General features: G+C 33.5%; 1 protein-coding gene across 1 annotated transcript in view; it reads right to left on the bottom strand.

Annotated features, from left to right (window-relative positions):
- CDH19 (cadherin 19) overlaps window positions 1-16878 on the bottom strand; it is a 90665-nt gene that overhangs the window by 17389 nt on the left and 56398 nt on the right. Inside the window, exon 9 of the mRNA XM_045790244.2 lies at window positions 11430-11551. Coding sequence (XP_045646200.1) covers window positions 11430-11551 — 122 coding nt within the window. The remainder of the gene's footprint in view (window positions 1-11429; window positions 11552-16878) is intronic.

Raw genomic sequence — 16878 nt, 5'->3', positions numbered from 1 at the left:
GCACAGTGGCAGGCAGAGGAAGAGGGAGAAGCAGGCTCCCCACTGAGCAGAGAGGCTGATGCAGGGCTAGATCCTAGGACCCCAGCATCAGGACCTGAGCCGAAGGCAGACACTTAACCAACTGAGCCACCCTGGCACCCCATAGATTTCTAATTTCTAATGCATTCAAGCAGTGTCCATTATCCCCAAATAAATTTGTCATTAAGAAATTACCATTTTGAAAAAAGAATGAAAATTATCATTTTGGGAAGAAACAAGCAAAATTCTATCTACAATAATAAAAAATACTGTATATAATAGAACATTGTTTTAAGACATACAGATCTTTTTTGAAATGCATTTGGAAAATTTTAGATTGTTTTAAAATGCTACACTTTTGGCCTCCCCACTTATTCATAGATTTATATTATAAAAAGTGAATCAGTATAGCTCACGGACAATCTTATAAAATCTCACACACATAGTCACATCACGGGCTTTAAAAAACAAGTTTCACAATTCGAAGTGTTTTGCCCTAATTATTTGCAAATACAAATTTAAAAAATCTGATAATCTTGATGCCAAAATGAAGGTAATGAAGGAGAATGTTTCTTTTAGAGAGTAACATTGATTGTTCTGAATCTAATTGCCTCAAATTGTGTGACTTCAAGACTCATTAATCTGGTTGTTCTAATAATCTAGGAGCCGATTGCAAAGACTGCTTTTCTTTTTATTGGGTTTACGGTACTTTATTAGGTAATTGGCACCCCTAACACCCTTTACTGTGGTTGTTATTTCTAAATTATGATCACCTACATGCTCACGATTTATTTTATACTCATTTTGACATACTTACTTTGTTAGTAATTCTATACCCATAAATAACTTATTAAAGATGTTTTCTATAAGCCGATTTATTGAAAATGCTCACTCTGTAAGAGTATTAGCAATAAATATTCTATTTTAAAAGACTATTTAATAGAATGTGGTTTCTTGATAAAAAATAAAAATTATGCTAATTTTTAGGAAAGCATATTATAGAAAATGGTTTGGGTAAACTCAATAGGATCAACATATCCTACAGAACACATTCACGTTAAGAAATAATTAAGGTGTCACCTGTAATGGCTTCAAAGCACTTGAATACTTCTTCATTGACAAGCTCTCTCATGGTATTTCTGAATGATCACTTACTACCAAGGAACCAGCTGTTAAGCTGATTTCTCATCAAACAGCAAGTGCTATTGTATGTTAATAACAGAGTGACTTTTTCAGGTTTTTGCAGTAGCTATTTCCCCATCTATTTTTTGTCTTTATTTTTAATTAAAATTTACTGATAAAGCCAAAAAGGTATAAAGTATATGAATATAGCTTTGTAATTGAAAAGATTTCTTTGTTTCAAGTTTTTATTTAAAGTCTAGTTAGTTACCATATAGTGTAATATTGGTTTCAGGAGTAGAATTTAGTGATTCATCACTTATATTTAACATACAGTACTCATCCCAAGGAGTGCCCTCCTAATACCTGTCACTCTGTTAGCTCATCCCCTCCCCACCTCCCTCCTTCCACACTCAGTTTGTTCTCTACAGTTAAGAGTCTCTCACAGTTTGCTTCCCTTCCCCCTTCCCCTATGTTCATCTGTTTTATTTCTTAAATTCCACACATGAGTGAAATCATACAGTGCTTGTCTTTCTCTGACGTGTTTTGCTTAGCATAATATTCTAGCTCCATTCATGTCATTGCAAATGGCAAGATGTCATTCTTTTTGATGGCTAATATTCCATTATTTACCACAACTTTCTTTTTTTGAGAGAGAGGGAGGGAGGGGCAGAGGGAGAGAGAATCTCGAGCAGGCTCCATATCCAGCACAGAGCCCAATACAGGATTGGCTCTCATGACTCTGAGATGATGACCTGAGCCAAAATCAAGAGTTGGAAACTTAATTGACTGAGCCACCCAGGTGCCCATCCCACATCTTCTTTATCCATTAATCAGTTGATAACATTTGGGTTATTTCCATAATTTGGCTAGTGTTAACAATGTGGCTGTAAACATCAGGGTGCATGTGCCCCTTTGGATCAATATTTTTATATCCTTTGAGGAAATACCTAGTAGTGCAACTGCTGGGCTGTAGGCTAGCTCTATTTTTAACTTTTTTTTTGAGGAACCTCCATACTATTGTCCACAATGGCTGCAGCAGCTTGCATTCCCATCAATAGTGTAAGAGGGTTCCCCCTTTTCTACATCCTTGCCAACACCTGTTGTTTCCTGTGTTGTTAGTTTTAGCCATTCTGACAGGTGTGAGGTGGTATCTCATTGTAGTTTTGATTTGTATGCAACTGAAAAGATTTACTAAATTTGACACTGCTTACAAGCATTGTATTTTTTGTACAATTTGCTTTTGCATTCCTTGTCTTCTAGAATAGCTTTTAATGTTGAAGATCTTTTTCTCTTTTTGGTATTGTTACCTTTAAATAGTGTCCATATTAATTCAATCATATTTAAGGTTAGAGAGTTCTCTACTACTCCTAGGATTTATGTCTCTGTTAGAAATTTAAGTATTTGGTTTAAAAAAGCATTATTTGCCATAACTTTGCATAGCTGTACACATATGTATATGCATTTATGCACACATGCACACACATATGACAGAACTAACCCAACTAGTGAATGATGAGTGGGGTTATCATTTGCAATTTGAGGGAAAATTAGTTACCTCTGAATACTTATATTTCTAATTAAAGAAAACCTTCTGAAAAATTATCATATCTGTGTTTCTCTACTGTACTTTAATTATAAATAACTGAAGAAAATAAACAAGAAGTTAACAAACTGTGTTCGGAGTTTCCCTTAGAGTGGTCTTCCACATTATCGAAAACAAAAGAGAGAACAGGAGATCTATAAAATGAGAGCAAGAGAGAAAGAGAAAGCAGGATTTTTCTTGGTTTTCTAGGATTGGTATCCCAATTTTATTTACTGACCATTCCATCTGTATTTTTTGCAATATTCTACTAAAATATCACAAATTTTAGGAAAATGACTGCTTCCAAACCTGAGGCAGAAAATATAAAAGATGAGCTTATGTATCAGTCTGGGTCCAACTGAGGAACAGGAAGCACACAGTAATTTAAAAGGAGGAATATTAATATAAAGAATTATTAAGCTATAATAGGAGAGTAAATATAAAGATGAAATGAGAACTCCAAAGAGTACTCGGAAGTTCAATGGAATTATCCGAAGACACAAATGTGGAAGGGAGGCCCTCTCCCCAAGACAAGCCTTAGATCTCCTTGGGGAATGTGTGGTTGCTGCACCTTGTTTTCAGGACAAAGGAGTTCACTGGGTTGCCTGGCCAGAGCTAGTCCATATTCTCCAGGCAAGCAGAACAATCCTCCGGGTGCAAGTGTGTGGGTGGACAGAAATGCAGGAGTCGGGAGGCCACTGCAGTTGCAAGGTCTAGAGCTCACAGCGTCCACACTGGGACGGCTGCAAGACCTCACCAGGCCTGGGATGGAGTTGTATGGTTGCTGAGGGAATGTGCCCTTGGGACGTTAGGGGCTTTACTTGTGGCTGGATAAAGCACCACATGCATCTTCACATTGACCAATCCTGAAGGATGAGAAAGGCAAAAACCAACATGCTACATGCAGGACCAGGAAGAGAGGACCTTTTCCTTCTTCAATGTTCATTCCATGCCCTTCTTTGACAAGGCTCAACACTGCATTCACAATAAGAGAAATGCTCTAAAGGGACCAATCCATTATCACAGTATCACAGAAAAGGTACTTTTTAAGGAGGTGCTGAAGGATGAATGTGAAACCAGAAAGCAGTAAATTAATAAGTGGCAAAGCCTAGAACATATTGCTGTATCAGAAATGAAGAAAGAAATCAAAGACTAATAGGTCATATCTAAAGTACATAGAAACTGGTAACGAATGTCTGAAGATCTATTTTTCTTACCATTCTTTGTCCATTTATAATTCTCTTTGTGATGTAGACTGCTTACATTTTTTTCTTTTGTTTCTATTTGTGTATGTGTACATGTGGGTAAGCACATGTATGCATATCTTAAACGATTTGGTGCCAGGTTTTTTGAGCATCAGAGAGGCCTGTTCTTTTGTAAAAACTGTTGTGGGGAAGGAGAGAATATAGGAAAGAAAGAGGGACCTTCACTTTGGGATGCTTAATATAAACAAATTCACACCAAATTCCATCTTCCTTGGCACAAAGCCTCCCTCAGGTTTTGCTATTATGAAGTTTTATATTCCCTCCCCCAACATCTTCTAAATTATATTTCATTCCTCCTTTCTCTACATTGCATTGACTTCTCATTCTTCAGTCCAGAGAAGAGATTCTTTCCTCTCTGCTTACACACCCAAATTTCCTGTTTGCTATCTGGAGAAGTATATGCTGTTTCTGCATCTTCCCTTGGCTTAGTCAAGAATGCATACTATGGGACATGTATATTTCCCAATTTGTGTTTTGATGGTGTAGCCGGTTTCTTATTTTATTAATAGACTATTTATTCCTTATTTTTAAATAGAGTAAAATGCATTTCCTCTGAATGTCTAAACAGAATGCTCTTAATATTTTGCTTATAGGCACCATTAAATTAAAAATTATGTTGTCTGCATAAAAACCATTTCAGTTACACAAGATATGCTTTATTATCTTTTAAAGCAAATATTTTTTGAGAGCTTATTCCATTAAGTTGTAACGTTCACATATTACTATCTAAGTTTTAGGAATGAGTAAGAGATTAAGAGTACTTTTGAAAGTTTTTAATGTCACTCTGGGAGGTACATACTGATATTAGGTACTCAGTTTTGACTGTACTTGAAGGAAGCCTGTCAAGTAAATTTCAAACCAGAAATTTGAGCCCAAGTCAGTCTGATTCCACATATAACATCTGAGGAAACATGGTACAAACAATGACAATCTAGGAGCCATGATAGACCTAACACCCACCCACTAAATAAGGCATCACCCCCTGTATATCAGGAAGAAAATTATGGTACTGTTGGATATTTTGGCAGCACTCAAATAATCTGTACATTGATTTCAATTCATAAACCACAGCATATGTAGCAATGCAAGTGAGGAATTTTGGATTCCCTTTGGATTGGAGTGGAGGAACATTATAGGTAGCCATGCTGTGTATCATTTTTTTCAGATACTTATAGACCTTGGATAAACTTCTAAATTTGATAGTGACATCTATGAGTCCCCTGATTTATTTGATGATTTGTGGCCTTCCTCCTTAAAGGACACTGATTATGAAATAGCACTAACCAGTGTGATTTATTCTGAGTTTGAGCTATGCATCCCCTGGAAAGGAGGTGAGAGTCAGTCATTCTGGTTTCATTTTTATTTTTGCCCTTAAAATTGTAGGTTTAATTAATTTATTAGTACAAAAATTAAAAAGAAAACTTTTTTTCTATTTGTTTTTGTACTGTGCAAATAATAAGGATGGCTAGTCTTTATAATTATCAGGGCATAGTTAAAATAAGCATCCTTCTTGGAGATAGATACAAATTATAATCCTTGCTCACTCATAAGCTATATGATGTTGAAATAAACTTTTTGAGGCATAATATACACATCTGTAAAATTATAAATAGTATAGCATGTCATAGATTTCTCATACAGCTGAGCAAGTCACACAAGAACTCCGCGCACTACATCTAATGGGTATCTTTCTTCCTTAGAAAAGTTCAACTCTTAATCTGCCTTTAAAGTCTGTTGCATCAAAATTAGCATTTGAGTTTCTTTTTGAGCATTTCTACCTATTTTTAAAGATTGCTATTTCACTTTTTTAATTCTTGGAAGTATTCCTGATAATAAGGAAATATTAACTAATTATTAAATAAGTAAACTAATCATTCCTTCAGTTACTGAATGGGCACACTCTATAAATCTAGGATACATTCTGGGAACTCACTGATAAGATCCTTTCTATGCCTTGAGCATCACGCTATTTCATCATCTTACAAATCATTTCATCATTGCTCATAAATTTCTCTTAATGTGCTTTTAAAAGACTTACATGAACCTTGTAAGATGAATGGCCTAGAAGGATGATATAATAACGAAATAAATCTTCCCCACTGCATCATTCTCTTCTTTCTCTTTTTAAATGTTTTGCTTAAAGTATTACATCATCATTCAAAAAGATATCAAAAAACTGATACACCAGTTTGATTTTATTTTTCCTTTAAAAACAGTTGAAAATTCAAGATTTTTCATTTTACATTCATAATGCTAGAGGAAGAAAAAACTGACAGAGGAAGTAATTTCACAGTAGTGTGTGAATAGAAGATGAAAACCAAAAGCAGAAACCAGCACTATAGACTCAAGATGATGGTGAAACTGATCATGTATAAAAAGGTTTGAGACGGAGTCTTCAGATGAAGATAAAACAGATGAATATTCTCAAAATCAAGAATCAGCAAATGAACAATATGATTTTAAGGATAAAGGAAAAATATAGTAATCATCCTTTTAGTCACTCAACAGGAAGGACTTCATCACACGATATTTTGCGATAAGAATCTGGGCTGTTCTGTTTTGCTAAAAATAAATGTGAGAGTATTTTTTCATCTTTTATAAATGTTTTGCACCAAAATCTACTTGATTTATCTTGCAAATGGAAAACTGCTGAAGGCAGAATGTATCTAAATGTCACCGGAAGTAAGGGAATGCAATAGGATTTTTCTTTTTAACTAGATTGATTATTATATTTGCTGTTTATAAATCTAAAGATTAAATGCTTTGCAATAATGGAGCAAAGAAGATAGCCATTCTTTCTTCAACAAAAATATGAGCTGTAAAGGATATTTTAAACTCCTCGAAGATTTACATACTGACAAATACGTATTTGGCATGTTTACATTTTGTTAACATTTGACCAAGAGGACCATAGAATTCCCCTTCGACTGACTCAATTTTAGACAGGTTTCTACCTGAGTAGAAGCTCCTGACCTTCATTTTCTCTGACCAATTGCAGGAGACAATTTCTCATTGCAAATTCTATGCCCCTTTGTAATGTGAATAAATCTTCCAAACTCTTCCAATTTTGTGATGCCCATGGTCTTTCTCAAAAGCCTGAAAACCATCCTTTTGAAAGGTAAATGTCAATCAGATAGGACTCCTATCTTGCAGTGTCTATGGGAGGGTAGGAGCCTAACTTCTCTAAGAGCGTTACACAGCTGGCCTAATCACACTGGCCAACCCCACACATGTCCTCTAGTACTTTTTCCCTACCTCAGCCCAGCGTTTAAAAACTCTCCTGAACTTTGTTTCAACAGAGTTAAGTTCATTTGTCTCCCCTATGGCAATGGTCTTGATCTTTACTGCAATAATCTGAATAACATCTTCCTTGCCATTCCTAACAAGTGTCCAGTACAATTTCTCTTTGCCACATTCTAGTGAAGTTGTTTTGCACTGTCATTTTATTTATATAGCTGTGAATAACTTAAAAATTACGTATTTCTAAAGAGTAAATTTGACCATATGGTAAACTGCGAGGATGATATTTTCCCCCTGGAATAGTGGGAATTAAGTCTCTTGACACGTCCTCCTCAAGAACTGTTGCACTCACGCACGTCCTCATCAAAACTCTTGTCTCTTTCTTACGTTACTGATCCCACCTGCTCAGTTTACTTTGCAGCCTTCTCTTTCTTCACTGAATCCTTAAATATTGCTATTCCCAAAGGTTCTGTCCTATGTTCTCTCATATTCTCATTTTTTATTTTCTCCCTGGGTGACATTACATACACTACAAATGTTACCTACAAATACTCTAGTAAGTTTAAAATCTCTATTGTTAAATTCAAGAGGATATTTCTTTTCTGCTTTTATATGACCTGTAAGCGCAAAATAAAACAGGTAATAACCCTCTCCTCCTTGGAATTTTTTTTTTTTTTTTAGTTTCTATGTTACTTGCAAATTTTATTTTCTAATGTGTCCCGACCCCCCCCCCCCCGCCCAAACAAATACTGGAGTATCTGGGTCTCAGTCTTTAGACTGATTCTTGTCTCCATCCATACTCTCTCTTTAAGGGATCTCATCACACTGTAAAGTTTTAAATATCACCCACCAGCTAATAATTTCAAATGTATATCTTCAGAAAATTATTGAAAAACTACTCTTCAAGAACTACTGTCTTTATGCTCCACTCATTTATTCAACTAGTTATTATTGGGAACCACAGTGCATGTTGTCAAGAATATAAAAATAAACTCACTCCTTGTTCATAAGTATCCTGGAATCTAGAAAACACGTGAAACTAGAAATGACTCATTTTGCAAACATATAAGATCTATTCACACCACGGATAGAGAGGCAACAAATATAATGCTAACATGCATGGATCTGATGCCAGCACTTGGGATAAATATCTCTCTGTCTTTACTTAGAAAGCAACAACTTCCCTGGGCCTCAGTTTCTTCACCTGGAAAACGAGGCACATGATATGTTTCCCTTAAAATTTTTTTGAGAATTTTTGAGATTTTGTTTTAATGTTTATAATGTTACTAGAATCATGCCTGGGATGTTGTAAATATATATTTGTTTAAAATAGTCCGATTATGGGGCATGTGAGTTCAGTTTTGTAGTATAGTTAAAATTCCGATAGGAATCGACAGGGGCATTTCAGGAAGAAGGGTTGATATGAACAAACCCTAGAAGCTGTAATTTATATTTTGAAAGACAAACAATTCAGAGTGTGAACAGGACATATATAGATGTGTGTGTGTATATGTGTGTGTATATACAATGCATATGTATACATATATATATATATATATATACATTAAAAAGCATATACAATGTGTATATACATACACATTAAAAAGCAAGATAGATACAACTGTGACCAAATCAAAGAGAGTTATAAATACCAGGCCAGTGAGTTTTGTACTTTTATGTGCCGGTGTTGGAAAATCCACTGAAGTTTTGAGTTTTGAATTTGAGCACTGAAGTCAGAAAACTGCTGTAGGAAAATTCGTCTGCTCTGCCCTTTGCTGTGAATTCATCTCTGCCTAATGTCTGAAGCCTCCTGTGGTCACGGTGTCACTGTCAGTGAGCAGGAAGTAAAAAAAAACAAATTCTCATTCTCACAAAAGGGAGTATTTCACAACATTACAAATGTACTGACCTCTGAGTTCTTGCTTATGAGCCAGAATCTGTGAAAAGAATGAATGATCCACTGAGTCAGTAAAGATATGAGTGGCTTTGATGAATCAATAGTGGAGGGAGCTAGTTCCTTCTAGAAATGTAGATTTCTATCTTTTCACACGATGCAAAAGTTGAAAAGGGTTATCATAAACATGATTAATTATAGTTGTTATCAACAACTTGAGGGGTTAGAATAAAAGTTCCAGTGTGATCAACAGAGTTAGGTAGCATCATCCTTAGAAGTGTTTACCACATAGGGCTAGGGCTGTGGTCTCAACTCTCTTATATAAACTGTGTTGCTTCCCAAATCTTCTGCCCATGTTAGCCCAGATGAGACCATCAAGCATGCAACCTTATTTATAAATTTATACATTTATAAAAATAAGTGTATAGTAAATTAAGCCTATTTTTTGAAGTTTGGAAATAGGTTGTCTAGTCAGGAGGGCACTCTCAATACATCCATGTTTATGTAAAGTGTATAAAATATTTAAATTTGACATATATAATTCTAATAACTATAAAATGTAATTGTGCTTATAATAACTATAAAATACAAGTCATCTTAAATATGTAAATGTAATATGTAGAGATTTAGAAAATTGTGAGATAAATTATTTCCAAAATTATTTTACTTTTAAGCTTATTATATTTGTTGATGTGTCCAGATAGACAAATGTGTTTGGAAAGTTTGAGAACATCAGATATGTTAAATTTCTAAGTATATCATCTATTAATTCCAAGTTCAAAGAAACGTTTAAAGTTAGTTTCTATAGGAGTCGTGGGTAGCAGGTCATTTGCATTCTGTTTTTGTGATTCCTTTATACCATATTGTCTGTCCATAGGTTTCTGAATTAGTTTGGTTTTGGATCTAGGGAGCAGTGCCACATGCTGGAGAGTCTGAAAGTTTTATATTAACCTTTCACTTTATCAAAAACCCTGGGTCCTAACCAACTCAAATTAAGTAGTTTAAGTTTAAATTCATTTGTATATTTATTATTATTTTTATTATTATTTTAAACTTAGGAAATGCTTATAGGCAATATTTCAGAATTATTTCTGGAATACAATGTATTCAAAACTAATCATGGCCAAATAAATTTCACAAGGCATTTTAAGAGCTACTAATCATTCCTGTTATGTTACAGTTGAAAAATCCATAATGATTCAGGTATATTTCATTCTTAAAATATGCCTATTTCTTGCCATATTAAGTATTTGATAATAAAGGATAACGTTGGCTACTATTACTTACTGGTAGAAAATTAAAAGCTCCATTTTTGTAAAATCCAAACTGTCTTCAACTAGATTCATTGATAAATTCAAATCTATTGAGAATAACTGGTTTCATAGTAAATACATATATACATATATTCCTATATATACATACATTTACACACATACATACACACATTCAGTATTCTGAAAACTAGTTTATGTATCTTTAAAAATGTTTTATGACATTTAATAGGCTTCTATCATTGCAAATGATACGTAAGAAAAATTTTAATGTACTGGAACTGAAAACAAAGAACAATCTACCTTAAGCATTACATTTTACAGATGAAAAAAGTGAGCTCCACAAGAGAAAATGTGTGAAATAACTGTGAAGTAAAAATGAAAGGAAGAAAGAAAGAAAGAAAGAAAGAAAGAAGAAAAGGAAAAGAGGGAGGGAAGGAAGAAAGGAAGAAAGGTAAAAATTATGAAGTAATGGTGATGTGTTTCAAAATTAGTCTGCTCTCTATTCCTTGCAAATCTAGTAATTCATTTGACATTAGGTTTCTTTTGTGTTGGTATGTCTTATATAGTAGTTATAAGCTACAGAAAAAAAATCCAGCTCATTCTCTTCATGTTTATGCTTATATATCATGTTTCATGCCATGATGAATGAAAAAATAAAAATTAATTGAAATATGATTACTTGTTCTATAGAATTACAGAAAAAAGAACTTTTCTTTATTGTATTGACAAAGCATAAAAGGTTTACTATGAATCCCCGGTGTTAGCAGATTTTTCAAACATTTGAGGAATTTTAAAGTGGAAAGCTTGAAGCTTACATTTTATTATATACTTTATTATAAATTTAAAAAAGAAATTTAAATTTATATATTTTTAAAAAAGAAATTTATACAGAACTCACAGCATAAAAGCAGTAATTCATATAATTAAAAAAAAGCTTATTTTTATCATTTCAAAATGGGAGGAATGGTAGCAAAAGTTATTATATATAATATATGGCAATGTTTAGACATTAACAATTTATTGCAGGTCCTTACCTGACCAGAGCCTGCATTTTCACAAACATATGTGTCATAATATTCAGAGAACTCAGGAGCATGATCATTAATATTAAGAACTTGCACATACACAGGAACTGCAGAAATTTGTTGCACATTGTCTGCAAATTGAATAAACAGAATGAAAATAAAGAACGTTAATGCTGTCTTTAGGGGGAAAAAAGGTCATGAAAATTGCATTACAAATGCGTGGCATATTTCTATTTTCCTTGAATAAAAGCTACCTGAACACAGAATCTCTATTATAAACATATATTTATCAAGAACACAGCCTAGGAAAAAGTGTTCTCAACACATTCACATCAGCCAATACTTATCAAGTGCCTTTTACTTGCCATGGGCTATAGACAGAGCTGATGAGGAAACGTAATGAAAAAGATGGTCAGGTTTAGGGACACCTTCCTAAAATCCAGCAACTGTCGAATATATGCATATTAATGCATTTAATTCATTAATAATGAATTATTATCCTCCCTAACTTTACTGATAAAAACATTGAGAATTTAGTTCCACAAATTACAGATAAATGGCTGGTCTAAGGTCATAGCTGAAGTAGAAAGGGCAGTTTAAGAAGCCAGCAATAAGTGCTCGTAATGATGGCATTGTTCAGTACAATTTTTAAAAACGAAGACAGAAAATAAGGATCTAAATAAATAAATAAATTTTAAAATGAAATAAAATAAAATCTAGGTAAAGTTTTAAGTATACATTTAGTTGGGAGGATTTTCTTAAGTGAGCCAAGAAATACAGAAACTATGAAGGAATGTGAAGATATGGTTAAATACATTTTAAAATGCTACCCTCCACCTACGCCCCCAAAAGTTTTAAAAAGCCACAACAACAAGACACCAGTGATCTGTGAAAATGTTTGCATCATAAGATAAAATTTTAATAACTCTAATTTATAAATTCTGACAGTTGATATGAAAAAAAAAACAATTTGAGGAAATAATCACAAACCAGAAATTCATGGATGAGAAAATTCAAATGATCAATGCCAGTTTTTCACTATTGATATTTTGGACTGGATAATTCTTTGTTTTGGGGGGCTGTCCTGTGCATTGTAGGATGCTTAGCAGAGCATCCCTGACCTCCAGTAACTAAATGCCAATAGCATTCCCCACACAGTTGTGACATCAAAATTGGCTTCAGACATTGTCAAAGGTATTAGGAGGCAAAACTGCCCACAACTGAAACATGCTGCTCTATGATAATATTCACAAACACTCTGGCTCACCAGTAGTGCAGATAATGATGACTTAGTCTATGGGTTAAATATGTTAAATATGAAAGATAGTACTGAGAAATAGTAGGGATGTAAACCTTTTCTGGAACCTAATCTGGCAGTAGATGGTAAGAGAGAAACTAAACGTATCTTTGCAGTAATTCCGTATCTCCTTTGGGGAAACCTATGCTACAGTCCAAGGCATTAGCATATGCAAAGAGTATATGATCCAATTTATTTAGAATTTTTTTTCATCTCAAATAACTGAAAATAACCCAAATGCATATCTAAAGGGAACTGAGAAATAAATTACAACCACACTATGAAACTGTGTGTGCTTATTAAAAATGAATGAGTTAATGTAATAAATGTAACATAGTGAGTTTTAAAAATAGATTTTAATCTTGATCCTCAATTTGACAAAAATGCTTAACCACTGTCTCAGTTGCTTCTTTGCAAAATGGAAAAGATACTAGGAACTAACCTTATAAGAGCTGTTATAAAGATTAAATTAATTAAAACACATAAAGCATTTATAAGATTACTTAGGACATACAGAAGCAATAAATATTAAATATTATTATTTTATTTGTCTACTAATCAGCAGTGATATACATGGCATTTTGCAAAATGATAAAAAAAAGCAGGCTGCCACATAATATATTGTGTATTTGCATATTTTAAAAGTTTTCTTTTTAATTCAAAAAATGCTGTGGGAAGGTACATACAATTAAAGACTGAGGAGAGGAAGATTTCTTTGTTGTTTTAATGCTTTTATTTATAATATCCTGTTCTTATGTTATTGGAAAAGCATTATATTTGCAATTGTAATTTGTAAGGGTAATACATTAAAAAAAAAAAGGCTTAATTCTCCCTGTTGAAAATAAGGGAAAAGATTTTCCCTCGTTCCTCATCTTAAAGCATTTACTTTAGGAAACTTGTAATTTAAGTTTTTTTTTTTTTTAATGTATGTAAACCCCTTAAAATCTGAATACATGTCTTGCCAACTTCACAAACCAGGTTTGTCTTTCTCAAGTACTGGGAGCGAACTCTTTGAAATATAATTATCAAGGAAAATAACACTCCTTCCTCCCAGTTTCTCTTGGAGGGTAGAAGCCTCGTTTCAGCAAAGGCTTTGACGAAGTTCCAAACTACCTCTTGTCATAAAGGTCTGAGAAATTTAGTTTCCCTTTGGATAAAGCCAGTTAGCAAAAACAGATGGTCATGTCTACCTAGTGAACATAGAGTGAACTATGTGTGACACATGATAGTAAGTCTTCCTACTGGAAGGCTAGTATTTGGTTATCTTGAGAACATGATGCTTGATTCTATAATAGGGTGAAATTTCTTTCTGACTTGGAAATCTCAGCAGATCCCTGTAACACACATCAAATTCTGTTTGAATGCTTTTCAATTATAAAATTGTTTTCTCTCTATTCCACTATTATGGAGTTGTTTTCTGGGGTGGGATGAGCCTGTTTGTAATTATTTTCCCAATAAATAATAGTTGCAGTTATGACAGAAATTGTAATTTCCAATTAATTAAAATTATAATTTGCAAGGTTTATTACATACCAAAAAATCTAGCCTTTAGTATTTATCATCTTGAGATTTATTGTAAAAATTATCATCTTGAGACTCTACTGTCTTATGCTTAGGATAAAAATAGATAAACAAAACATTAAGATATGGCTCTTTCTAGAGATTTCAAGATACAATTATTCAAAAATTAAGGCTCATATTTTTTATGGCTTACACACATAATATATACCCATAGAATAACTTTTTGCTTAAGTAAATAAAACGGAAAAAGTAATTTAAAATAATTTAAAAAAAAATAAGAGGAAATTCATTTAAAGTTTTTATATTTTTTCCTGGAAAATCTGTTTAAATTTAAGTTTAAATTAAAAATTGTTATGACTGTACAAAACATACATATGTTTTCACAGCTTCATTTAAAAGTAGTTAGTAGTTTTAGTCACTTAGTTGGCATGCTGATAAATAGCTTGGTACTTAATATGGGAAGGTTTCCAGGAAAGAGCCAGAGTACAATGAACTTCATTTTCTGGGGAAACAAATGTTAAAATGGAACATCTCTTTCCTATAATCAGCATAACTGTTACACTGTTTCAAGTTATTCACCTTGTGCAGCAAGTGTATGTAACAATATTGTGATCCCTAGTTTTCTACCATTCAGGTTTTTGTTCATCTTACTATTGAGACTTATATGGTCAAAAATTATTTTTTTAAAGACTTATTTATTTATTTTAGAGAGAGAGAGAGAAAGAGAGAGCATGAGCAGGGAAAGGGGCCGAGGGAGAGAATCTCAAGCCAACTCCCTGCTGAGTGCAGAGCCCAACTTGGGGCACTATCCCAGGACCCTGAGATCATGACCTGAGCTGAAACCAAGAGTCAGACATTTAACCAACTGAGCCACCCAGGCACCCCTCAAACAATTATTTTTTATATTGATACCACATTAATAGGAAATTGGCACATACAAATATTTTCTCCGAAATTGTTCTAAAATGGGTTTAATGGGGGCGCCTGGGTGGCACGGCGGTTAAGCGTCTGCCTTCGGCTCAGGGCGTGATCCCAGCGTTATGGGATCGAGCCCCACGTCAGGCTCCTCCGCTATGAGCCTGCTTCTTCCTCTCCCACTCACCCTGCTTGTGTTCCCTCTCTCGCTGGCTGTCTCTATCTCTGTCAAATAAATAAATAAAATCTTATAAATAAATAAATAAATAAATAAATAAATAAATAAATAAATAAAAAATAAAATGGGTTTAATGATGTGGAACAAGAAAAAATCCCAGAGAGAGAAAGTATATGAAAATTGGTTACTTGGTGTTACAAAAGTTTCTTCTAACCAATTTTTCTTAAAATGGAACAAAAAATTCAAAAAATCTTTGAAGATGAGTTAAATATACACTAACTTTGTGACTTTCTGAAAATGCTTATCTAATTATATTTTGGAATTTCATTCCCAATGCTGTAACTTTTCAGCTTTATAATAAAAATAACAGTGGGAATATAATCTCTTTTATCTAAAAGTATTATTTTTTATTCTAAGAAAACGGATTTAAAATGCCAGGAGCAGAGCAGCATGAACTGTATAATTCCTGTACTTGATAACATTTCTAATCACTTATTTCTGAAAGTGATTAACTTCTAAGTATTAAATTCTGTGTAAAATAAATATATTCAGTTTATATTGTTTGCCTTTCACAGGCATTTACAAATTTGTTTTCCTTGACTACATTTTTAATCTTCCTTTATTTATAAATTATTATTATTATTTTAAAGATTTATTTATTTATTTGAGAGGCAGTGAGAGCATACACATGTAAGCATGGGGTGGTGGTGGCAGAGGGAATGAGAGAGATTCTCCAGCAGACTCCCCGCTGAATGAGGAGCCCCATGTGGGGCTGGATACCAGGACCCTGAGATCATAACCTGAGTGAAAATCAAGAGTCAGATGTTTAACCAACTGAGCCACCAGGCATCCTTATAAATTATTTGTTTTAATACAATACTCTATAACCCACAAAATTTTAAGTTTAAAACTTTACTAAATAAATCGATATGTCTTGCATCAAGTGACCAACTTCCATGTTGATCTAATCACATTTTATGAAATTCTGTATCTAAAATTACATATCTATTAAACATCTTGTTTTATTCTATTTTGTCCCTTGAATTCACTTTGAAATCTTATTTACTTGTTTTTCCTCAAAAGACTTAAAATGTTTTCAAGTTCACTAATTTATTGTTTTTATTTTTTAAAGATTTATTATTTATTTTAGAAAGAGAAAGAGAGCAAGCATGCGAGCTGGGAGAGGGGCAGAGGAAGAGGGAGAGAATCTTCAAGCTAACTTCCCTGCTGAGTGTGGAGCCCATGGGGCTCGATCCCAGGATCCTGAGATCATGACCTGAGCTGAAATCTGGAGCCAGATGCTCAACTGACTGCCACCCAGATGACCCTATTTTATTGTTTTAAATGTTTACATGTGTTTTATTTTGATATCTTTAAATATAAAACAATTATTATAATATAAATATGTTCTGGCTTTAACGTTTCAAGAGAAAATTTATTTTAAAAAACATGTCTTTTTAAAAGACTTTTATTTATTAGAGAGAGAGTATACACGTGCCCATGCATGCACATATGTGGGGGGGGGGAGAGGTGGAGGGAGAGAATCT

Source organism: Ursus americanus, chromosome 19 (assembly GCF_024610735.1).
Source record: "Ursus americanus isolate L20-20 chromosome 19, mUrsAme1.1.p, whole genome shotgun sequence".
NCBI classification, from domain to species: domain Eukaryota; kingdom Metazoa; phylum Chordata; class Mammalia; order Carnivora; family Ursidae; genus Ursus; species Ursus americanus.
Note: the sequence above shows the minus strand (reverse complement) of the source record. Positions and strands in the feature narration are given on the sequence as shown.